General features: G+C 38.9%; 2 protein-coding genes across 2 annotated transcripts; one reads left to right on the forward strand and one right to left on the reverse strand.

Moving 5' to 3' along the window:
• Positions 1–10,255: 10,255 nt before the first annotated feature.
• On the reverse strand, positions 10,256–13,101 carry LOC130934169 (uncharacterized). Its single transcript, XM_057863753.1, has 3 exons — positions 11,487–13,101; positions 11,084–11,295; positions 10,256–10,594 (listed from the first exon to the last, which is right to left on the reverse strand). Exons 1-3 carry the CDS (start codon positions 13,099–13,101, stop codon positions 10,256–10,258), a joined length of 2,166 nt encoding a protein of 721 aa, XP_057719736.1.
• A 7,662-nt stretch (positions 13,102–20,763) lies between these two features.
• On the forward strand, positions 20,764–23,537 carry LOC130936615 (probable glycosyltransferase At5g03795). Its single transcript, XM_057866711.1, has 4 exons — positions 20,764–20,916; positions 21,891–22,135; positions 22,237–22,585; positions 22,702–23,537. Exons 2-4 carry the CDS (start codon positions 21,948–21,950, stop codon positions 23,368–23,370), a joined length of 1,206 nt encoding a protein of 401 aa, XP_057722694.1. The 5' UTR covers positions 20,764–20,916; positions 21,891–21,947; the 3' UTR covers positions 23,371–23,537.
• Positions 23,538–25,851: the final 2,314 nt, after the last annotated feature.

Consider the following 25,851-nt stretch of genomic DNA (forward strand, 5'->3'; position numbering starts at 1 on the left):
AATGTTTTAAGAGTTTGACATCACGATCAGAAACAATAGTTTGGGGAACACCATGTAAGCGCACAACTTCTCGAAAGAATAGGTCAGCAATATTTGTGGCATCATCAGTTTTATGGCAAGCAATGAAATGAGCCATTTTACTAAATCTATCTACCACAACAAAAATGCTATCTCGACCTCTCCTAGTTCTAGGCAAACCAAGAACAAAATCCACAGAGATGACAACCGATGGGTGCACAGGAACAGGTAAAGGAGTATACAAACCATGTGGTAAAGACTTGGATTTAGCTTGTTTACATGCAATGCATTTGGCACAAAATTTTTCTTTACGCATGTGGGGCCAGTAAAAATGCTCAGATAAAACATCCAAAGTCTTATGCACACCAAAATGACCCATCAAACCCCCACTATGTGATTCTAGAACAAGTAACTTGATAAACTCCATTTTTAGGGTTTATCTTGTATTGAATTTAGAGTATTTTGATAACCTTTTCTCGCATTTAACCTATGAATTGGCATGGTTTTGTAATCTCTCCCATATTTGTGCTTAATTGTAAAAACATGCTTTTTAAGCCTTATTTTGATGAATTCTAGTTCTTCTTTGATTCCATAAGAATGCCTTGATGTGTTTGCTAGTAATCTCAGGATGAAATAGGCTAGGCATGGATCAAAGGAGCAAGGAAGGAAGCATGCAAGTGGAGAGAAGCACAAAAAGCCAAAGAATTAATCTCGGCCAAGCACGCGCACGCGCACAAGGCGCTCGCGCGCACATCGCAAAATTAGCCAGGGACGCGCACGCGTACCGTGCGCGCACGCGTCGTAGTCCGCACGTGATTCTGTTATTGCTACACGTGCGTGGCGATTTTGGGAGGATTCAGCAACCAACTTTGGTGCCAAAATACATATAAGAGCCAAGGATTGAAGGGGATTGACACACATTCACATCCATAGACTCATTTTTACATCTTTTGTAGATATTTTATCTTAGGTTTAACTTTGTTATTTTTGGATTCTATTAATTCATTGAAGATCTCATTTTCATTGTTGTTCATTCTGATTGTTGTTCTCTTGTGTTGAATTACTTTGCTTCTAAACCTTTTTTCTCAATTTACTATGTCTTACATTCTTGCTCTCATGTTTGAGAAAATGCCAACTTTAGAAATGGAGTAGTATCCCTTCACTTGGCCTAGTAGTTGAGTCATTGGAGACACTTGAATAGTGGATGTCAATTGTTGATTGAGAATTGAGAATTGCTAATTGACTTAGAGTGCACTAAAGCTAGACTTTCCTAGGGTAAGACTAGACTTGTGACTTGAGTTAATTACTTTTTACTTGACTTCCCTCTATGATTAGGGGTTAACTAAGTGAAGCAACACTCTTTTGTTATCACAATTGAAGGAAGCTATAGTATTGAACTTCCAATTGGAGACACTTGAATAGTGGATGTCAATTGTTGATTGAGAATTGAGAATTGCTAATTGACTTAGAGTGCACTAAAGCTAGACTTTCCTAGGGTAAGACTAGGACTTGTGACTTGAGTTAATTACTTACTTGACTTCCTCTATGATTAGGGGTTAACTAAGTGAAGCAACACTCTTTTGTTATCACAATTGAAGGAAGCTATAGTATTGAACTTCCAATGTTCAACCTTGGCCAGGCTTTTTGATTGATTGATGTTGTTTCCTTTATTAGCACTTTTATACCACACTCTTCAACCCACGAAAGATCACTTAACCAAATAGCATGCATCCTTGTAGCATTCCTAGGGAAGAAACGACTCGGGTCTAATACTCCGGTTATAGATTGTAGAATTGTTTGATGATGGATTTGCGTCGGTTTAGACTATACTACGATTGATTACTTGATAATTTCTATACCGGCAAAAATTCATTTATCAAAATGGCGCCGTTGCCGGGGAATGCACATGAGTGCCATGTTTTGGTTAATGTAAATATGTGAATATTGTGAATATGCTTGTCTTTTGTTTGTTTGTTAGTTTTCATTAGTTTTAGATCTCTATTAGTTTTGTTCCTATTTGCCACCATGAATTCTCGTCCTTGTGGTTTTGGATATGACTATGACTATGTTGTAGGCGATGAAAACTTGAATGATGGCTAACATTATGGGAGAGATGAATTCTTAGGAAGGGAGCCATATCCATATGAGCAATCATCATGGCAACCTTCCCCTTCAAGTTACTATGATGGTAATCCTTCCTATAATGCATATCATTCCTATATGGATATGAAGATTTCTTATCATGGTTATCATTCTATGCACCATATTCTCAACCCACATCTTATTTCCACCAATTGCCTACATATGATCCAAATCTATATTCTCCCTATGCATACTCTTGTGACGATTATGAACAAGCAACCCTTGGATCACCACCACTCCAACATCTTTACCCTCCACACCAAGTTCCCATGGATGATACATTTGGTATCATCCTTCAAGAGCAAGAAGAGCTCCAAACCGCACTCACTTGTTTCACCTCTACTCTCCAAGAATTTATGTCCCGTATAATCCCACCTTCTACCAACAACCAAGATGCCTTTCCACCGCCAAGCTTTGATGAACCTCCTTTCCAACCATATCATGATTTCTCCTTTCCGCCACAAACCTCCACGGAAAGAAATCCATGTCCATCAATCCAAGAGCCGTATGATCCTACTTATGTTAGTGAAGAGAAACAAGAGTCAAAGGATCCTCTCAAGGAAGAAATGGATCGGCTTCAAGCAATCATCCATCAAAAGATGGATTCTTGGGATTCATATCACAACCAAAATGGGTTCACGGATGATTGTGAAAAAGCAACCAAAGAGGGAGGTAGGAGGGAGACTTTAGAGTCTCAAGTTGAGCATAAGGAAATGGAGTGTGTGTTGCAACAAGCGGAGGAAATGAAGATTGTTGAAGATAAAGAAGTGGAAGAAGACCTAGAGGAGGTTGAACAAGAAGGAAGTTCCATCAACGAAAATAACTCTACATCAAGTGACAATGGTGATCTTGTTGAAGCTTCTCCCATCGAATGTGAAACCAATGTTGAGGAGGGTGCGCAACCTCCAACACATGACTTGATCAATGATAAAGGTTTGGAGGAAGTTAGCAAACAAGAAGAATTTAAAGAAAGTTATCAAAAGATGGAAATCATCATGGAGGAGCCAAAGGAAGTGGAACCTACAATGTCAAGACCATTGGATATCTTCCTTGCTAAGTCGCCGTCCCAATTACAAATTGAGTGGGTAATCATCTCATCCTTTAATTTTCTTGGCCCATATCAATATGCGTTGTTAGAAACGGACAGTCAACTTAGAACTCTTTGTGGGCTAGAGAGTAAGAACGGATTAGATGTTGGTGAACAATTTGAATCAAGGAGCATAAGGGATGGAAGACCAAAATTTGAGCTTCAAAAGTGGAGTGCAGCCAAATCCAATGGAATTAGGATGATGAGTATGAGTTACAAGGAGAATTCAATAAGTTTGTCACCCTATTGGAAGCATGAAGATCAAGAAGAAAAGGAGTTGACAAATAAAGTATGGGACCCCGGCACATACATAGACCACTATCAACTTAGGGGCCTTGTTACTTGCTTAGGCCCCCTTGAAGGCCTTGTACGTTTAAATTGGGATCCCGGAGGCTATGGGAAGCATAAACACTGGTGAGGATTCGAAGAAGAGTTCAAGCATAAGCCACCATAGCAAGGACTCCATCAAAATGTCCAACTTAAGGACTTAAACTAAAAGTGCTAGGTGGGAGACACCCCATCATGGTAAACTCTTTCCACTTTCTTCTAATTTTGTTTAATAAGTGATTTGAGTTACCATTGTAGGTAGGTTTTCATCTCATAATTAGCTTGTTTGTGTACATTAGTTGCTAGCATATTAACATGTATGTTGTGCTTAGTAGAAATAGAATAAATCTCAAAACCAACTTGCATTTTAGAAAGTGTGTGATTTTGACTAAATAAGGAGTTGTAGGCACCATGGGGAGTCCTTGGGCAATTTAGAGCTTTTAGGCATTTTCATTGTAAAAAAAAAAAAAAGAAAAAAAAAAGAGAAGAGGAGGGTGGACGCGCGCGCACTATGTACGCGCACGCGCCCCTGTGCAGATGCACCACGAGCCACATTCCAGAGAGTTGGGCTTCTCTTGGGCAACTATTATGCCCTGAGCCCAACATGACCCGCGCTGACGCGCACTACGCGCGTGCGCGCCAATCATGGGAACATGAACCTTCACGTGGACGCGCACCTACCGCGCCCGCGTCGATTAGCTGCTGCAAATTTTTTGAGCCAAGCCCCAGAGAGTTGAGCCGGATCTGGGCCAGCTTTAAGCCCCTGGCCCAATTCGATCTGCGCGGACGCGCACTTGCCGCGTGCGCGCCCATGTGGCCAGGAAGGAACAGACGCGAGCGCACGCATTGCGTTAACGCGCCTTATCGCGTATTACCAATATACGCGGACGCGCGCTTGCCGCGCACGCGTCCCTTACATGCTGCCACCACTCTAGGCTTCTGACCCGAGAGTTGGGCGTGCCTCAAGCCCACTCTAAGCCTCAGGCCCAATCCCATGTACGCGTGCGCGCAATGTACGCGCACGCGCCCTTGCATGATCTGCCAACCCACGCTAGAGCGCACTGCACGCTCACGCGTGGATCTCCATTTTCTTCAATGCACGCGGACGCGCAAGGTGCGCGCTCGCGTCAACTCAAAAAGATGACAACCCTAACACGCGACGCGCACTGCGCACTCGCACATCCCTCTCCTCCCCCATTTTCATCTTCTTCCTCTTCTCGCCCATAACCGCCGTGCAGCAGCGTCACCACCACCAACGGCCACCGTAACCCACTCATTCGCTCTCTTTCTCGACCAATCACCTCGCCATCTCTCTCTCCTCCACTCACTCTCTCCTCTTCCTTTCGGCCAAACCACCGCAGCCGCCATTTTCACCGCCACCGGCCGCAACCTCCACCGGCCACCACCGTCACACAGCCCCTCTCTCTCTCTCACTCATCCCTTCCGCCCTGTCTCTCACACGCCGCCGTGAACACCCCTGCCCCATTCTTTGATTTTTGCTCTGCTCCAGGTTTCTGCTCCAACTCCTGTAAATTTTGATTCCGTTAGCTACTGTTAATTTTCTGTCATTAGTTAGCATTGATATTTTGCATGTTAGGTTAGTTAGAAATAATTGCGGTTAGGTAGCTAGGGCTGGATAGAGGATTCTAGGCCTGATAAGTGCTCTGTTTGTGCATAATTTGCTATTTGTTTCCTTGGGTGCTGTATGATTGATTTTGGGTTGCTCCTCTCTGCAATGTGTGTTGCTAAATGCTATCTGATTGCTGCTGTACTTGATTGATGTTGTGATCATGCTATTTGTGCTGTTTTGCTATCCGGGAACGTCCAATTTCAAGCCGGAATGCTGCCCGATTTTCAAGAAAATTAGTTTCATTTTGGTCTTTATCAATTTTGGGCTAATTTTCGTTGCCTTTCCACTTCCCGGATTTACATCATTCATTGTGAACATGAACCGCAACTTCTCTTTTCTTTAAGCCTAAATATCATCATAGCACTAATCCACCTTTCTAACTCACTAATCTCTTTAACCATTTAACTTCCACTCACCTTTAACCCTCTTTAACAATTCTTTCAAAAATATGATGATATTATTGCCTTTTGAATAAGAGTTGTTGCCTTTAATGAAGATTACAGTCTTGGTTTACTTGTTCACTTATGCTCACTTGTTTACCAAGTCTTTTCAAGTTCATTTCAACATCATGCTTGTTATTAGCCAATTGATATGCTGACATGCCTTCTTTGTTACATGCTAAGTGTTTCATTGCTTATATTCTATCATATTTTTCAGGATGTCGGATAAAGGAAAGGCTATAGCCACTGCCACCTCTTCCAAGAAGAAAAAACACTCTACCCCCTCCATTCCCTCCATCTACAAGCATTATGCTAAGAATCCGCTAAACGACGAAGAAAAAGAAAATCAGCAGTTACCTTCTACCGATCCGACTAAGTTTCCCAATCTCTACTGTGAGCTTCGATTTTCCAAGTATCGAACGACAAAGCTGAATATCGAGAAGAAATTGCTCCTACCCAATGATGTCCGACGGTCCATTACTAGCCGGATCCTTGAGTTGGGTCTCGATTTTGTTGACAGAGATTTGGGGGATATTAACATCTCTTGGGTGAAGGAATTCTACTGCAACTTTTTCCGTCCCACTTTGGATTCGGTTCAGGTGAGAGGTAAAGAGATCATGATTACTGAGACTGCCATTGGGGAGGCATTACAGTGCCGACATATTCCTGATGACTTGTGTGCCCATCAGCAGGCAGAGATAGCTATCCATACCATGACCTTTGACTATGAGGCGCTTAGGCGCGTGATTGGGTTACCGGATGCTGCATGGGTCATGGATGCGACCAACACCAAGCCTAAGGGGATGCTATTTGCTCAGTTGACTAGAGAGGCCAAGACTTGGCAGATGATCTTCGCTCACTACGTCTTGCTCACCACCCACTTCTCTGAGATCCCTATGGAGATGCTACTCTTGATTGGCTGTGTTATGGAGGGAAAGGAAGTTTATTTTCCCCGATTGATCCGACAGAGCATGTGGCGAGCCCATATTCGTGGCCTCCTGCCTTCTCCTGTCCTGATTACCAGCATGGCATCACTGGCGGATGTTCCTAGCCACGATGATGATGTGATACCACCGCCGCCAGAGGACGGTGCTAAGGAGGTCACTATTCCTTGGGGCACTTGGGTGACTGAGAGACCCCCGGCTAGACGCCGATCTAGAGCTAGAGCGGTGGTAGGGACAGCCGGACCTTCAGCAGCCCCATCCGCTTCTACACCAGCAGCTCCATCTTCATCGACAGCTCCACCTTCAGTACCTGAGCCTACTTACCTACTGGTCCAGCGTTTGTTTCGGTTTTTAGAGCGCGAGAGGCTCCATGTCAGACGCTGACTGGATCGGATGGATCAGGCGCTCATATCTCTTGGCGCTGAGTTACCTCCGCTACCAGACTCTCCGGCCTCCGATGAGCAGGATCATCAGGAGGAGGATGTGGAGGCGCTGACTCAGCAGGATGCACCTCCAGTTGCCCCGGATACTACGGAGCCAGGCCCACAGCCACAGCCAGTGCAGAGCCTATCGTTGTACCTCCCACTGATCCTCCGGTTTAGCATCGAGGACGATGCTTGATCTTAAGTGTGGGGAGGGCACCGGTAGCATTAATTGGGGACCGGTGAACTTTTCGGCTACTCTCCTAGTTATCTTATTTTGCACATCTTTTGTATATATTTTGATGCATTTTTAGTTTACTTTGGATACTTTTATTGCTTATTTTGGATTTTAGATATCTTGATGCTTTTGGATATTTTTAGATTTCATACTTTTAGTTGGATTTTTTTTCTTTATGCATTTTGCTTATCTTTCTTTTTAGTTTGTGGTTGTGATTAGAAATCATACTTTGAATTGCAAACTTAGTGTCACCCTTTTTGCATAAGAAATTGGTTTTAAGTAAAAGGAAAGGGTAAACTAAGGAAATTTTTGGATTTTTCAATCACAACAATGCTTAGTCAAACATTGAGATTTTTCAAGAAGTTTAAACATAAGGCATTGAACCAATTGATTGAAAAAAATTTTTTGGTGAAACTTGCTTGAATTTCATACTTTGTGAAGCATGTATTGAATTGAGAACACAAGCTTGTGAGACTTGAGCCTATTGATGTGGTTACATTTTATAACCACTTATCTTCCATTCTTGTGTGAAATTGCTCTCTTTCTATGATTATGATCCTTGATTTGCTTGATTCTATATGTCCATTTATTTCTTGTATTTATGCATTTATATGATTGAGGCCATCATTTCATTAGCTCTCTTATCCAAATAGCCAACCCTCTTATATTCCCTTGTTAGCCAATTTGAGCCTATGCTTAACCAACTTATTCTCATTTTAGCACATTACAAGCCCAAGGCGGAAAACCAATGAAAGTCCTTGCTTGGATCTTTGATTAGCCTAGGCTAGTGAGAGTGTTTATTATTCAAAGTTGGTGAGGCTTGGGAACATTGGATGAAAAAAAAAAGGGGGGTAGTACACTTTCATGTTTAGGAATTGGGTACATACTCATGTATTGATTAAATGTATAGACCTTATGCATTGATGATCTTGTGTATAGTTTGAAAGAAAAAAAAAGAAAAAAAAAAGAAAAAAATGAAAAGAAAAAAAAAAGAGATAAAAGTGAAAATGAGAAAAACAAAAGAAGAGAAAAGAAAAAAAAATGTAAATAGAAAAAGAAAGAATAAAAGAAGAGCAATAAAGGGGACAAAATGCCCCAAAGTGAAGTCAATAAAAAGGAATCAATGCATAGGTGTTATGAATCAAATAAGAATGCATGAGTATGTAAGAAAAAGTGAAGAATGGGTGGTTAGAGTAGTTTGAATTTGTATAGGTCATTATATAGTTAGGTGGGAAAGTCTATGCTAATCAAAGATTCAAATCCTAGTCCACTTAACCATAAATGATCCTACCTTGACCCTAACCCCACTACAACCTAAATGAAAGACCTCATGATGAATGTATGCATGCATTGAATAAGTGTTGATTGTTAGAAGAAAATCAAATATTGGAAAGCTTGAATAGAAGAGAATTGAGTGAGTTAACCCTTGAACACTTGAGTGAATAGGGCGGATACACATCCGGTGAGGGTTCAAAAGTTCAATTACATGGGTTCACTCATATTATTTATATTCTTGCAAGTTTGAACTCTTTTTAATAATTCAATACAATTGTGGTTTGGACTTTATTCCTATTGCCTTAGTTACTATGCTTATGCATGTCTCTTGGGAATTGAACTAAGCATTTCCATTTGCTTTAGATAATTGCATTTAGATAGGACTCACATAGTTTAGTTGCATTCAAATAAATGTCATAACCCTTAGTCCTTCTTATTTTAGCATGAGGACATGCTAAGGCTTAAGTGTGGGGAGGTTGATAAACCCCATTTTTAGGGTTTATCTTGTATTGAATTTAGAGTATTTTGATAACCTTTTCTCGCATTTAACCTATGAATTGGCATGGTTTTGTAATCTCTCCCATATTTGTGCTTAATTGTAAAAACATGCTTTTTAAGCCTTATTTTGATGAATTCTAGTTCTTCTTTGATTCCATAAGATGTCTTGATGTGTTTGCTAGTAATCTCAGGATGAAATAGGGCTAGGCATGGATCAAAGGAGCAAGGAAGGAAGCATGCAAGTGGAGAGAAGCACAAAAAGCCAAAGAATTAATCTCGGCCAAGCACGCGCACCGCGCACAAGGCGCTCGCGCGCACATCACAAAATTAGCCAGGGACGCGCACGCGCACCGTGCGCGCACGCGTCGTAGTCCGCACGTGATTCTGTTATTGCTACACGTGCCTGGCGATTTTGGGAGGATTCAGCAACCAACTTTGGTGCCAAAATGCATATAAGAGCCAAGGATTGAAGGGGATTGACACACATTCACATCCATAGACTCATTTTTACATATTTTGTAGATATTTTTAGTTAGTTACATTTGTAGAGAGAGAGACTCCAACCTCTCTCTAGGATTCATCTTCATTTTGTCAATTCTCAACCATTCCTTGGTGAGATCTATTGAAACTCTCAATTTACTTTTGTTCATGTTGTAGATCCTCTTCTCTAATCTCCATTAGTGTTTGTAATTGTTCAATTCTCATAGATCTTAGGTTTAACTTTGTTGTTTTGGATTCTATTAATTCATTGAAGATCTCATTTTCATTGTTGTTCATTCTTAATTGTTGTTAATCTCTTGTGTTGAATTACTTTGCTTCTAAACCTTTTTTCTCAATTTTACTATGTCTTACATTCTTGCTCTCCACATGTTTGAGAAAATGCCAACTTTAGAAATGGAGTAGTATCCCCTTTTCCTAGTAGTTGAGTCATTGGACACTTGAATAGTGGATGTCAATTGTTGATTGAGAATTGAGAATTGCTAATTGACTTAGAGTGCACTAAAGCAAGACTTCCCTAGGGTAAGACTAGGACTTGTGACTTGAGTTAATTACTTTTACTTGACTTCTCTCTGATTATTAGTTGAAGCAACACTCTTTTGTTATCACAATTGAAGGAAGCTATAGTGATGAAACTTCCAATGTTCAACCTTGGCCAAGACTTTTGATATTGATTGATTGTTGTTTCCTTTTATTAGCACTTTTATACCACACTCTTCAACCCACGAAATATCACTTAACCAATAGCATGCATTTTTGTAGCATTCCTAGGGAAGAACGAATCGGGACTAATACTCTCGGAAGCATCACATTCGATTTCAAAGGTTTTAGAAAAATCTGGTAAAATAAGAATGGGGGCAGAACACAATAATTCTTTTAAGGTGTTAAAGGCAAGTTCTTGTTCTTTATCCCATTTAAAGGTGATATGTTTCTTGATGATTTCAGTTAAAGGTGCAGCAATAGTAGAAAAATCTTTAACAAACCTCCGATAAAAACCCGCAAGACCATGAAAACTTCTAACATCAGAGACACTCTGAGGTGTTGGGCCTTCTCTAATAGCCTTCACCTTCTCGCTCTACCTCAATTCCTGCAGAACTTATCACAAAACTCAGACAAATGAGCACTTTTGGAGATTAGCATATAATTTTTCCTTTCGAAGTACCTCTAAAACAGAATGAACATGCAAAATATGATCATCAAGACACTTACTGTAGATAAGGATATCATCAAATAAACAACCACAAATTTACCTAAAAACTCTCGCAAACATGATTCATTAGTCTCATGAAGGTACTAGGTGCATTAGTCAAACCAATGGCATAACTAACCACTCATACAAACCATATTTAGTTTTGAAAGCTGTTTTCCATTCATCACCAAGTTCATTCATATTTGATGATAACCCTCCTTAAATCTATTTTAGTAAAAATAACAGAACCGTGCATTCATCAAGCATATCATCAGTCTAGGAATAGGATGGCGATACTTTACCATAATCTTATTTACAGCTCTGCAGTCAACACATCCTCCATGAGCCATCCTTCTTGGGCACCACCAATAGTACCGGAACAACACAAGGACTCATGCTTTCTCTCACAAAACCCTTAGCCAAAAGGTCCTCGACTTGCCGTTGCAGTTCCTTCGTCTCCTCAGGATTGGTCCGGTAAGCTGGCCGGTTAGGAATGCTTGATCCGGGGACAAAGTCAATCTGATATTCAATGCCTCGTAATGGCGGTAAACCTGAGGGCATCTCATCCGGAAATACATCGCCAAATCCTGCAAATCGCCAAATTCCTGCAAGAGTGAAAGAAAAGTACTAGGTAGGTTATGGGTTAGTTTTCAATGGTAGAAAGTAAAGACTCTCTAAATCGTACTAATACCAATGCTTTTTTTCCTAAACTAGCATGCTTCCCTAAACTAGCATGCTTCAGATCCTCTCTTAAAACATATTTTGTGAGCACTCTCACTCTCCACAGATGCTTCTCTTTTAGAACTCTCTTTTTCACTCAGACCCTGACTCTTTTTCTCACACGTTTCATCTCTCAAAGCCCTCTCTTTACCCTCTTGTTTTTCTATTTTCTCACATCCTAAAGACTCTTTAGTAGATTTGCGCATGCTCAGTTGCTCCAGGTACACTTCTTTAGGTGTCAAAGGTACAAGAGTAATCTTCTTCCCAAGATAAGTGAAGGAGTATCGGTTTGTGAAACCATCATGGACCACCTTCCTATCATACTGCCATGGACGGCCTAGGAGTAGATGACAAGCCTGCATGGGAACCACGTCATAAAGTACCTCGTCACTGTATCTCCCAATAGAGAATTGTATGCGGGCTTGCTTCATAACCTTCAACTCACCAACATCACTTAGCCACTCCAGTTTGTAAGGGTTAGGGTGTTTGGTGCATTTCACCAATTTTGTGATCAAAGTAGAGCTAGCAACGTTTGTATGACTTCCAGCATCAATGATCATGAGTCCAACCTTACCTCCCAATAAAACTTTTGTATGAAAGATGTTCTCTCGCTGTTCTAGACGATCATCCTTGGCTTGTACATTTAAGATCCGCCTAGTAACAAGGGTCTCGCCACTAACAGCATACTCAACTATATCTTCATTATCTGTAGCATCATCCGCATGTGGCATGTCTTCATACCCATCTGAATTATCAGATTCTGAGAAAATATCATTTGCCTTAATTACCATGGTCCTTTTATTTGGACACTCAGAAGCATAATGGCCTAATCCGCGGCACTTAAAGCAGGTAATATCACGATGCCGTGTAGGAGGTTTAGAAGTGGAATTAGGTGTGTGCGGCTTCCTGTGCTGCTCTGTGGGCTTCTCCTTTGATTCGGTAGGTTTGGATCCAATCTTCTCCCTGAAATTAGCACCTCTCGAATCCCACCTTGAAGTAGAATTTTGTAGCCCTTTCGCCTTTTGCTGTTTTTCCACTTTGATAGCTAGGTTCACCAAGTCTTCCATAGTCACAAATGGAAGATGTTCTACAGTATTTGCAATGTCTCGGTTCAGCCCACCCAAAAAACGTGCCATAGTAGCCTCAGACTCCTCCTCAATGTTTGCTTGGATTAGCAGCATCTCCATTTCCTTATGATACTCATCTACAGACTTAGAACCTTGGTATAACCGTTGGAGCCGTTGATGTAGTTCCCTGTAATAGTAAGGAGGGACAAACCGTTGTCGCATGACCTTCTTCATCTTTTCCCAAGACAGAATTGGTGATTTTCCATTCCTCCTCCTCTGTTTGTCCAGCTCGGCCCACCAGACAAGGGCATAATCTGAGAATTCTACAGCCGCTAGTCTTACCTTTTTGACATCAGAGTAGTTATGACATTGAAATAAGAGCTCTACCTTGCGTTCCCATTCCAGGTACGCCGCAGGATCACTTCTGCCTTTAAATTCTGGGATGCGCATCTTGATAGCATTAAGGTTATTGTCAACATCAACCGGTTGTCTATGATGCCGGGATCTGGATGAAGTCTCCTTCTCAGACTCTGTAGAATCATTATTAATAGATTCTCGTGACCGTGCTTTTTGCCTAGGGGTAAAAGAGTTAATTTGAGAATCCATGTCATCAAGACGTTGTTGAATCCCTGTAAGGATGCTGGCAAATGCGTCGAGGCGGAAAGTTAGTTATGGATCGGGGTTCTCTTCAGTGTTATCCATCAATGAACCTGAAAAAAAAAGACCTTACAGCACTCTTCTCACGTGTATCACTCGGAATAGGACACTCGTGTTTCACTCAATACGTGGCTTTTACCCTCTGATGAGCTTACCACTCTTGGATTGCCTTAACAAGTTGCACTTCGGAAGATGAGGAATTGAGACACCAAACTAAGATAAGCTGAATGATAGAAACTTCAACTTGACAAGAAGACAATTAAAGTATGTGAAAGAAAAAGGAAACAATGAGTGATACTAGGATGAAAAAAAGAAGAAAAAAAATTAGCAAAATTGAATTCTAAGTGGAACCCAAGGAAAAATCTGAAAAGATAAAAACAATGGAAAAATTTAGAATTTCGTTTTTTTTTTTGCTTTTTTTTTTTACGTTTCTTTTTTTTTTGTTAACTGGAATAAACAGAAATTGCAGTAATAAAATTTAAGGAAGATTTTTTTTGAATCTAAAGTAAATTTGCAGAAAAATAAAGAGATTAAACAAAAATCCTAGAACGTGCAGATAAATAGGAATTTACCTACAACCCGTAACTGATACCAGATGATAAGAGAAAACACAGCGGAAACATAAGAAATAAATAAGGTTTTCCTACTAGACATCTAAGATACCTGTTCTTAGCAACCTAGGTCACCGGCAAGGATTCCCTACTAGACCTTCAAGGAACTTGTCCTTGACAACCTAGATCAGAGGGGCGAAAACTGAAAGAAACCACCACGCATATCACCTTAGTGTTGGATCCTCCAATCTTCCTCATGTAACAAATGAAGCAAATCACTCACCTCACTTCTCACACAATAAAAGTGCTTAAAAGCAACTGAAATTTATTCATCAAAAGTTATCCCAAATGGTCTCACCAGATGTGTATAAATAGGCCCCTAACAAACTAACAAACAGATAAGATTTTTTTTTGAAATTTAAATCCGATCTGATCTTAATGGATTAGATCAGATTTGATTTTAAATTTAAAATTCCTAAAAACACTACTAAACAAATCAAATTTAAAACAAATCTTCTAACAAACTTTAACCGCATAACAACTAAACAAAATTCTTAAATTTTCGAAATTTAATGATAAATTATGTCTTCCACTGAATTCGAAAAGTATTATTGGACTTCTTGCTGTCCTGACTTAGCCCAATGGGCCTTGCCCATTCTTCTTTGGTTAGGACTTGATGTAACTCCATATGCGTAAGCGCTGCCAAGTTCCCAAAGCTCTCCTTGAGCTTCTTTGCACGTGCTCTAGTGATGGGGCCCTCCGAAAGTGTGAAATTCTCATTCTGCCCTTTTGTCTTAGAGTGCTCCAGTTGTCTTTTCGAGCATGTATCATTTTGGTTGTCACTTAAACAAATCCAATAAAATTTATAACCGAAGTATTTAAACCTCGGGTCGTCTTCTCAAGGAATTGCAGAGAGGTGTGTTTATTATTGATTATGGAAAAAGGTATATTTTTGGGTTTTTGAAATAGAGAACAAGTAATTTAAATAGCAAGAAAAATAAATTAATAATTACGAAAATCTCTTGGTAAGGTATGAGAACTGGAAATCCTATCTTAGTTATCCTTATCAGGTGTGATGAGAATTGGATTTTGCTCCCACTTGGTCAATCTCTAACTATGAATGTATGTTAAGTGGATAAATCAATTTGATTTCTCAAGTCCTAGTCAATTCCTAAGAAAAGACTAGAGTTAGGGGAATTCAAATCAATCAGCAAAGAATTCCAATTTTCAATCATCAGCTGAGTATGATAACTCAAGTGTCACCAATTACCTAACCAAAGCTAAGAGTGTAAAAAGCTAAATAAAAATCATAAGTCTGAAATACCTCAAATTGCATTAATAAAAGAAATCAAATCTAACATGGAAAAGTTCATAAATTAAATTGGGAAAATAAATAAAAGAAACATTGAACTTGGAAATTGAGAAGTAGAAATCCTAATCCTAAAAGAAATCCTAAATCCTAAAACCTAAGAGAGGGAAGAGAGCCCCTCTCCCTAAAAACTACATCTAATCCTAAAATTATATATATGAAAGTTGTGTCTAGTATGTCTTGAGTCTCTGCATGTTCCCTGGCTTTATTTTGTGTTTCTGAGCCGAAAACTGGGTCAAAACACGGCCTGAAATCGCCCCAAGCGTTTCCTGAATTTTCTACAGATCGCGCATGTCACGCATAAGTGTCGGTTACGCGTCGGTCACGCGTACGCGTCGTTTGACGATTTTTCTCTCCACGCGTGCCCGTTAGGCATGCACTCGCGTCGTTGCGCGAACTCCAATCCACGCGTACGTGTTAGGCACGCGTACGCGTCGCTGTGATTTTCTCTATTTTGCGCGGTCGCGTGAGCCATGCGTCCGTGTCGGTGTTCGCTGGTCATCTCATTGGTTTCTTGTGTTCCTTCCATTTTTGCAAGCTTCCTCTCCATTCTCTAAGCCATTCCTGCCTTATGAAGCCTGAAACACTTAACACACGGATCACGGCATCGAATGGTATAAAAGAGAATTAAAATATACAATAAAAGGATCTCTAGAAAGCAAGTTTTCAACCATAACAACTTTGGGAAGGAATTATAATATCATGCGAATTATATGAATAAGTGGGCAAGAATTTGATAAAAATCACTCAATTAAACACAATATAAACCATAAAATAGTGGTTTATCAAGGCCTCATTTGCTACTACCTATGCGGGTTAGTCAAATACTTGCACCCCCGGACGCCATCATCCCTTACCTGAGGGAGGCTAGGTTAGACGAGACGATGCAGCTCAGGAACTTTATGTGTTGACAACTCCCTGATCACTGCCTTCATGGAGCACTGGTGTTCGAAGACCTACACTTTTCACCTTTCATGTGGTGAGTGCACCATCACACTACAGGATGTTGCTTACCACCTTGGGCTACACACATATGGGGAGCCAGTGGGTGGGTGCCTGCATGACTTCCAGACTTGGTACCAGCAACTGACATGGGAGTACGTGGATGAGCTCTTGGTTTCCAAACCCCCCACACGGTCTGTAGCAAGGTGCCCAGAGGAAGGAGTCATTTAGCATCAAGATGACATGGCTTCAGAACAGAGTCCCGCCACATGCCTCTGAGTACGACGGATCCAGCCACCCTCCGACAGTACACTAGGTGTTACATCATGCAACTGATCGGTGGTTACCTGATGACTAATAAGTCCAACAATCAGGTGCATATCAGATGGTTGCCACTATTAGCTGACTTCAGGAGGTGCAATGGTCTGTGGTGGGGGTCTATTGTGCTTGCATGGACATACCAGTCCTTGTGCCATGCAGCACATTGTGAGCCCACGGACATAGCCGAATGTATACCGCTGCTAGTCTCGTGGATATACCACAGGATTCCATAGTGGTGTCCGCCAAAGAGGTAGATTCCGACCTTTCCCCTAGCAGTGAGGTAATTGTTATCGTTTAATGTTCTTGTCAATTTTTATTTATTCAATTCAAGTTTTACCTGCACGGATTGACACAAATTAATTACTACATGCGACTGATCAGGCACATCCATACCTTTCACATCCTCCTCTACCACCGTCACATGCAGTGGCCCTTCCACCACCACCAGCTCCTCAAGACGTACAAGGCTGTAAACCACCTCGCCAGACCCAGCCTCCCTCTTGTGGCACTGGCCATTGCCTTCATTACCCTAGGGACCAGCATCCATGATAGGAAGGAGATATTGATAGATTAGTTAGTAGTTTATCCTATATTACTCCAAAGTACAGTGTTTTGTACCAAAATTTTACATTATAGTGATGTACTCCTTTATTTCTGTCTTTGTTTTATGTGCCTTGTTTAACGAATTTTTTTAGTTACTATCCATGCCTTGATTAGGGTTATGTATGCAAATTATTGTAATAGAACATAAAATGTAGGCAGTTCAATTGCTAAATAAAATAAAATAACAACAACACATAACGTAACCTCAAATGAATGGAACGCTTCTAGTAGATATGAAATGCAACACAAGTTACGCAATTGCTAAGTGTCCTCTGTGGGTTGATTCAGACAACCCCTCCGAGTATGACCTATTTACCAATAGAGCCCGTACCGTTTCTCTTGGTACTCCACCTCATCCATATTGCTATGAAACCTCGTAGAAACTAGTCTGCCGGTTCCCTTACTATACATGGCTGAATTAGGGGGCAAGCGTGCCCTGTGTCACTCTGGCCAAAGCTTCTCATCAGGGATCGGGAAAAACTCTACCTTGTAAATCTTGAACACATACTCTTAAAGGTGGATTGGATGAACATATGACCCCCACTCGACGCTGGCAGAAGCGCAAGCAGTAAGTGCATGATGACAAGGGAAATGAAGTGATTGGGAAAGCCCACAGTCGCATGTCCCCGAGCTCAACCGAACACGGAATGAACCTTAGCTCTAACCCTCAAACGGCTCTAATTCCTGTACCAAAAAAAATCGAAGCCCTCTTGTCGCAATGTGTAACCCGCGTCTTCTGAATATCCTCTCTATTTTTTTCAACCGCAACCTACAGCCACTGTGAATACCGATTACCCACTGACATTTGAGCCTGCACCTCCCTACCTTTCTGGACGAACAGCTGCTGCAGCCTCTCGTACACGTATCTAACAATAGCTGAAATGGGTAGATATCTTGTACCCTTCAAAATTGCATTGATGCACTCAGATAGGTTAGTTGTCATGTGCCCAAATCGACATCCACCATCACAATGTTTCAATCATATTTTCTTATTAAATCTATCGGCCTAGTCAGCCATCTGACGCAATAACGTTTTCAGAGCATCCATGTACCACTCATACCAAGTATTGCTATGACTGTATGAAGCATTAATGAGATATCACTTGCCCTCAACTGACTTGAACTGAGACATGAAGTTCACTGCTGTGTGCTTGAGACAAACGTACGTGGTACTTTAATCGATCCGACTCGACTACTCGATACTCGGCACTTCTCCGAATGTTGTAATTCTTCACGCCTTGCAGCAATGCCTCTCTGCTTTTGAATCTGTGACCAACCCGAAACTCTACACCACCGTCAGTATTGTAATCGTCGGCCCCCATATTCGATAAACGGAGTTTTCTCGTGCATCACATCCAAATCCAATGTATGGTAGTGGCTGGGTACAAATGATAACTCCAGAATTGGATGCGGAGTAGAAAAAAGGTATCGAACTAATCCACCAACAGGAGTCTCAAGTATGAACTCATCGTTGTTGTCATCGTCAGAGGAACCACTTTCATGGTGATCGGTAATGTACTCTTCATTGGATTCCTCATCCTCAATGTCCATGTCCTGTACTGGACTAGCAAAGTACAACGGTCGTGGTGCGAGCGGAGGGTCATCTGGTACAAAATTCCAGCCGCCAGCACCACCACCACCAACATCACGAACCTCCGCAGAAAGCTCCATCACTTGTTCAACAATAATTTTACTGTGCACATTAAACATTAGGCACACATGCTCATCGCCATCGAGCCAGAATAGACGAAAGCGAAATACACCATTCTTCATCGGTGCTTGCATCCTATACCTAACTCTACCAACCTCTTTTCTCTTACCACCACCGACGTCGGACAAAGAATTTGCTCTTCAAGTTCGAAATAGCGCAGGACTTTCACACTCAAATATAACCCCGCTGTCACTATTTCTCATCTGACAGTTGGATACACCATCACAATAAAAAAAACCACTACTACTAGACATTTTTGCTATGTTTTTTGAAAAAAAAAATAGAAGAGAAAGAAGAATTGAGAGATTTCTAAGGAATACTAACAATTTCTTAACCCTTTTATTAGGGGGTTGATTTTTGTCCTATTTTATGTCATTTACTGTGTAAATATTTTTTACTCTCACGTATCTCCTTTACACGTAAACTAGATAAGTTTGGTCATATCTCGTTTACAGTGTAAATGAGATATAACTAAACAGATATTTCCCACATATCATATTTGTAAACGTGATTTGTTACCACGTATTCATGCCTTATCTTATTTATAATATAAACGAGATATGACCAAATTGTAAACGAAATAAGACATTTAATAAAAATTGATAAATACCTTTAAATTAACATATATTTATAATTAAAATATTATTTTATTTATTAAAAAAAAAGTCCCGATTGTTGCCAATAAATTAAAGATTTGGTCACTCGAACTGGTGGTGGTGTAAGGAAAGTAATGACCAAGGATAATCAAGAGAATTAAAATTGTGTTTGTTTATGAGAATAGGATAGAATAAGATATTGAAAATAAAACATAAAAAATAGAAATACAAAATTTTGTGTTCTTATATTTTGTTTGATGATAAACTAAAACAAATTATGAAAATTTAATTTATTTTTTTATTTATTTTTTATTCAAAAAATTTGAAATAAAAAATATAATTATAAAAAATTAATAAAAATAATAAAAAATAATAAATTATATTTTTTATTAATATTTTCGTATTCTTTTTGTCAAAATAAATATAAAATATATTAATTTAATATCTATAAACATATTATTTTTATCTATATTTTTTCTATCAAATATAATTTTATATCTCTATATTTTTATCTTAATGTCTTATCTCTATGAATAAACACAACCTAAAACTTGGTCATCATAGTTATTACTCTGTCATCAGTTAGCAGCAAAAGTTAGAACGTAGGGCAAAGTCTATATATGGACTACGGAGTATGGAGTATGGAGTATGGAGGCCATAGAGTTACCATCCTCTTGCGTGCCAACATGTCAAGTAATCAAATTCTTCAAATCTATGCCTTCAGCTCTCAAAACGACACCTCCGAAGCCAAAATGATGACACGTGGGATAATTTTAAAAGAAAATGAAATATATAATTAAGAGAAAATAAAATGATTCTTAGCATATATTAATTGAAAACAAAAATTGATAAGTTTCATTTTCATTACAAAGAACAAAGTAGAGGCCATCAGGCGATGGCCATTAAATAAGCAATCGGTGGTGTGGGCAATGTTGTCAAAAGGGCAAAAGGTAAGGAGCAAAAACGGAAACACAAAAAAGTTGCATGCAAGAACTCGGATTTTAAGGGCAGTATATGAAGACGCTTGGCCTCAAGATTCCAACAATTTATTACCAAGATTTCTCCTACTTCCTCCTCCTCCTCTTTTTTCTTCTTCAATATCACCAAAGCTACACCACCTTCAATCTCTGTCTTCTCTCTCAACTTTCTTTCTTTTTCTTATCTGTTTCTGTTGCTACAAAGGATAGTGATGGAACTGTTATTACTTTCCCGTATGTGTAGTTAGAGAAAGAAAAGAAAGAAGATATTGAATGTGAAAATCCAATGGCTAACAACTGGAGATGCAGTAGTTGTAATTGTTTTTTGTGGAGGGGCTCATCATCATCAGAGTCTTATTCTTCTTCTTCATCAACGAAGCTATTGTTGTTCATGTTACCTCTTCTAGTCGTTGCTGGGCTTATTTCAGTGTTAGGTCCCAACAACCCCTCCAATTTAGTTGATATTGCTAAAAGGCCCCTCTCAGATGCCTCTGTTACTGTCACCACGGTGGAGTCACCGCCGCTAACTGAAGTAGCGAAGAAGAAGCAAGGCGGGGAAGGGCTGGTGGTGGTGGCCGTCAATAATGCTCACGGCGGAAAACAGGAGGAGGCCAAAGCAATCTCCGAAACACTCTTCAATCACTCCTCTACTCCCTCACTTCCCATTCAGGCCATAGAAACGTTTATTCAATCTGTAAGAGATTCTTTTCTTTCAGTTAGTCTAATCCTAAAACTCATCCGTACTACTCTTAAATTCTATTCTTTTCTTTCGTTTTTTTTTTTTTTTTTTTGGGTCAAGACAATTTCACATGGATAATAATAATAATAATAATAATAATAATTTCAAAGATTAGAATGTTCATATATATATATATATATATATATATATATATATATATATATATATATATATATTCTTATTTCAAGAAAGAAAGAGTGTAATTATTATGCTGATAAATTTAAGGAGGAAAGAATGTAATTAAAGCCGGAGATCCATGTTTCTTCTAATTGTGCATACTACACCGAGAATTCGAATGAATTGATTTTCTTTACTCTATTGGTATAACATCCGGATGAAAACGGAAAAGAATATTTTGTTACCCATAACATCATCACCTGCCTCATTCTATGTTTTGTGAGGAAAAAAAAAGTTAGACTCATTAGGATAAATTTTTATAATGAAATTATAAATGATTATAATAAATATTTGATATGTTTCTGTAACGATGACGAGAAATTTAAGGTCAACAAGCCCTGTTATTATCCTCGATATGAAGTACATATATTCTTTTGTTTAATTTGCTTATTGGTGAGTGGAAGCATTGCAATTAACGCAATGTGCTGTATCAACGTGGATATATTTTGTAAAATCGTTGCCTGAGTGTGGCAATCCTAGGAAATAATTACAGATTTCGGACAATCCTTTTATCATATTGCAATTTTATTTTTATTTTTATTTTTATTTTTTTTAATCCCAAGTAAAAAACTTGTCTCAATCTCTGCCTTAGTTTGCCTGAAACTTAATTTATTTTTTGTCTTCCAATAGTGTGTACTTCTATTGTTGGCAAATTGGATTTTTAGAAACTGCTTGGTAGGTAGATTCAAACAAAGAAAATTGTACTAATTAAAAATCTTGTCATTGTGTTTTTTTTCCTCCCTCAAAAACAGAACACCACCGAGGGAATTCTCAATGCCTCCTCCAAAACCTGGCCCATCGTGGCTTCCATGAATGAATCTTATAACCCTATTGAAACACTGAGGCGGCAAAGAAAATTCAGCATTTTAGATAGAACTGAAGCTGGTCTACTACAAGCTCGAGTTGCAATTAGAGAAGCAAAAAACAGGAGTCAATTACAAGATATAGACTATGTTCCAATTGGACCAATGTATCATAATGCTAAAGCATTTCACAGGTAAGTAATGCCATTTCTGGTATAACAAAAATGTACCCATTTGATTTGATAGTGCCAAAATCTTAATCAATTGATACTAATTGTACAAATTGCTATGACAGGAGTTACTTAGAGATGGAGAAACTGTTCAGGGTATATGTGTACGAAGAAGGGGAACATCCTGTGTTCCATAACGGCCCTTGCAAGAACATATACTCCATAGAGGGGAATTTCATCCATGGCATTGAGATGAACGAGCGACTCCGAACAAGAGATCCTGAGAAAGCACATGTATACTTCCTTCCTTTTAGCGTAGCAATGATGGTGCAATTCGTCTATGTACGTGACTCTCGTGATTTCGGACCCATACGAAAAACAGTCACTGACTATGTCAATCTCGTAGCCGGAAGATATCCATATTGGAACCGAAGCTTAGGTGCTGATCATTTCATGCTCTCTTGTCATGATTGGGTAAAGAGTTTTACACGAATATTAATATTCAATTATGTGTGTCTGATTTACTGAATGGAACTAGTAATAGAAGAGAAATGTAACAATGTTGCACAATATTTTTGTAATGTTTTCAGGGGCCGGAGGCATCATTTTCGGTACCAAACTTGGGGAAGAATTCAATTCGAGTGCTGTGCAATGCTAACACATCGGAGGGATTCAAACCGACAAAGGACGTGTCTCTTCCCGAAATAAATCTCCTAACGGGAACATTAGACGGTTTCCTTGGTGGGCCATCTGCATCAAAGCGTCCACTTCTAGCTTTCTTTGCTGGTGGGCTTCACGGGCCCGTTAGGCCCGTTCTTCTGGAGCACTGGGAGAACAAAGACGAGGACATTCAGGTCCACAAGTACCTACCAAAGGATGTGGCCTACTACACAATGCTGAGGAAAAGCAAGTTCTGTCTGTGTCCAAGTGGGTACGAGGTTGCAAGCCCAAGGGTAGTTGAGGCAATTTACACTGGTTGTGTACCAGTGCTGATTTCGGACCATTATGTCCCTCCGTTCAGTGATGTGTTGAATTGGAAAGCGTTCTCCGTTGAGGTTTCGGTTAAGGATATTCCTAGACTGAAGGAGATTTTGTTGAGCATTTCTCCTAGGCAGTATATAAGGATGCAGAGAAGAGTGGGACAAATTAGGAGACATTTTGAGGTACATTCTCCACCAAAGAGGTTTGATGTATTCCATATGATCCTTCATTCCGTGTGGCTCAGACGGTTAAACTTTAGAATTCATGATGATCTATAACTTGGTAGCTTTTTTTTGTTGTTATGCCACTGGTGACAAAAATTAATTAGTTTCGGCGGTATGAGGTGGTACATGTGATTCTCTTCTTTGTCCTGTGTAAAATTATTCATAGAGGAAGCATAGGATTCCAATTTGCCAGTATGCCTGGATTCCAGTTCATTTTAATAATCTCCACCGTTCCTTTTTGGTAGTTTTATGTATGTAATCTGTAAGGTGTTTGCCTGATGACAAATTTATAGGTATTGATATGTAAAAAATATATAGTCATATAAAATTTATTTTTTACGTCAGCATCAGAATTTTTTTTAAAAAAAATAAATATCATATTACTAATTGCACTAACATACCTCTAATTTAATAAAAATAAAAAATAATTTTTATTTAATTTTATAAAAAGATTTAAACATTCTTATTTTATTCTATTAGACAAAAATATTTTTTTAAATTAATCAAATTTTAAAATCTAACTAATTCTAATTTAATATTTTTAAATAATTTAAACAACAGAATAAAAACATATCTGAAAAACAAAAAAAAATTAAAAGATTGTTCTTTTATTTAAGTTTTAGAAATTCTCTTTATCACCGTCTTTAAAAATTTTTTAGTGTTCTTCATCTTCTTAAGGTTTTTTAGTGTTTTTTCTCTTTTTTTTCTTTTCTCTCTCTGGTGTCGCACTCAAGCTCTCTCTCTCTCTTTTCTCCGGTCTCACAATTAAGGTTGTCGTCGCAATTGAGGTCGTCATTGCGTCAGAGATCGTCGCCATCTTGGGCGTTCCAGAGAGCGTCGCCGTCTTTCTAGTTCCAGAGAGTGTCACCATCTTCCTCGTTCTACATCATCGTCGTCAGCTTCTCCCTTCCGATAACATCCTCTATGCCTCTCCCTTCCGATAACATCCTCTATGAGATTTATGTGATTTTAGTTATTATAACATTGTAATTTTTGTAATTAAGGTAATTTGGTTTTATTTTTATAATTTTATATTAGTTGTTAATTTTGACAAAATAAAAATATTAAGAAAATTGTATGTGACAATTGGCAAAGTTGGACATAAGCTTCATGTGAAATATCTTGGTGACCAGCCTTTAGTTTTATTTTGGAGGAATGATATGGTTTAGGTTTCTCATCTAAATTGAATTCTTATTTTATTTGCATATATTTTCTGAAACTTTGAATGCAATTTTTTTAATAGAAAACTTAATTTAAATGACAATAGCTTCATTTTTGAAATGCTGCAGAGTGTCTTAATGCACATCTAATTTCACAAATTTTAAATGATGCACTGCAAAATGCCACTTATCTTAGCTATTTTCAATCATGCATTCATCGATTCGAAAAAACACTCTCGAACCTTAAGCATCAAAATATACCTCTTTCTTAGTAATACCAACAAGGAAAAGTCTAGGGGGCCAGCAGTTTTATTGAATTTTGGCCAGCATGTAACCAGCAGAGGAAGGTGAGCCATTGGATGAAATTTCACACCAATCTCACACCATCAAATCATCATTGATGGCTAGTTGATGGCTAACAATCACAAAAATTGCTGGCCCCCTAGCATTGCTCATACCAACAATGCCTGTAGGAATCAACCACATTATAAGAAAAATGTCAATTTGAGATGCATAGTTACTGATATAAGTCGCCCTTTCGTTATTGTACTCAGCACCTTTAATTTTTATAGGATTACCAAGAATCTACATCTGCAACCAAAATCTGAAATATCAGTCATATTTTCCACATCTATTACTAGTAATTCGACTAATTCGACAAAAAATTGTTGTTGCCTCTCTTAGCATGGGGTTTTTGTTTGTCCTTAGGATTCGAAGCAAGACTACTAAATTGGCAATAAATTTTTCTACAACTCGACCAACCCAATATTAGTGCAAAATTATGAACAAACATAACTATGCTACTTCAAAATATATATTATAAAGAATCAATCAACAAAATGAACAACATAAAAATTTTAAGCAGCTATGCACAACATTAAAACTTACCAGCATTCTACCAGTGGCATGGCCATAAATATTGCCTTGCCGAGTCTTCTCATAAGGCCATGGTATAAATAAGCACAACTATGATCAATGCCCATATGAATGTTGTGACCATCATAGACACAAAACATGTCACAATCCTGATCCAAGAAATGATTGATGAAACCTACCCATTGTCTTCCATATATACATCCTTCTTTAGCCGGTGTTTCAATTTTTTTTAACCATCATTGTTTGGAGGGGAGAAGCAGAAGTGTTACTCTGATTCTTGCTTACTTAATGCTCAAAAAATACGTAAAATAGATTTGAAATTATGCAATTTTATTAAATAGTTAAAACAATTAAATCTTTTTAAATCTTAATGTAATTATTTTACATATTATTTCTGATTGGTTCAATTTTGATGGGATGGTTTGGTGTTGTATTTAAAGTTGACATATCTCAAGTTTCAAAAAATCTAGCTATAGCAATTAACAACCGGTTACCTAGG

The sequence above is a fragment of the Arachis stenosperma genome, chromosome 6, assembly GCF_014773155.1.
Source record: "Arachis stenosperma cultivar V10309 chromosome 6, arast.V10309.gnm1.PFL2, whole genome shotgun sequence".
Classification (NCBI taxonomy): domain Eukaryota; kingdom Viridiplantae; phylum Streptophyta; class Magnoliopsida; order Fabales; family Fabaceae; genus Arachis; species Arachis stenosperma.

Coding starts and splice junctions, on each gene's coding strand:
- LOC130934169 (XM_057863753.1), bottom strand. CDS start 13,101: ATGGATTCTCAAATTAACTCTTTTACCCCTAGGCAAAAAGCACGGTCA. Junction 11,296..11,486: donor AAGAGAAGCATCTGTGGAGA/GTGAGAGTGCTC, acceptor GGCGATTTGCAG/GATTTGGCGATGTATTTCCG. Junction 10,595..11,083: donor TGAGTCCTTGTGTTGTTCCG/GTACTATTGGTG, acceptor GAATTGAGGTAG/AGCGAGAAGGTGAAGGCTAT.
- LOC130936615 (XM_057866711.1), top strand. CDS start 21,948: ATGAATGAATCTTATAACCCTATTGAAACACTGAGGCGGCAAAGAAAA. Junction 22,136..22,236: donor AATGCTAAAGCATTTCACAG/GTAAGTAATGCC, acceptor TTGCTATGACAG/GAGTTACTTAGAGATGGAGA. Junction 22,586..22,701: donor TGCTCTCTTGTCATGATTGG/GTAAAGAGTTTT, acceptor TAATGTTTTCAG/GGGCCGGAGGCATCATTTTC.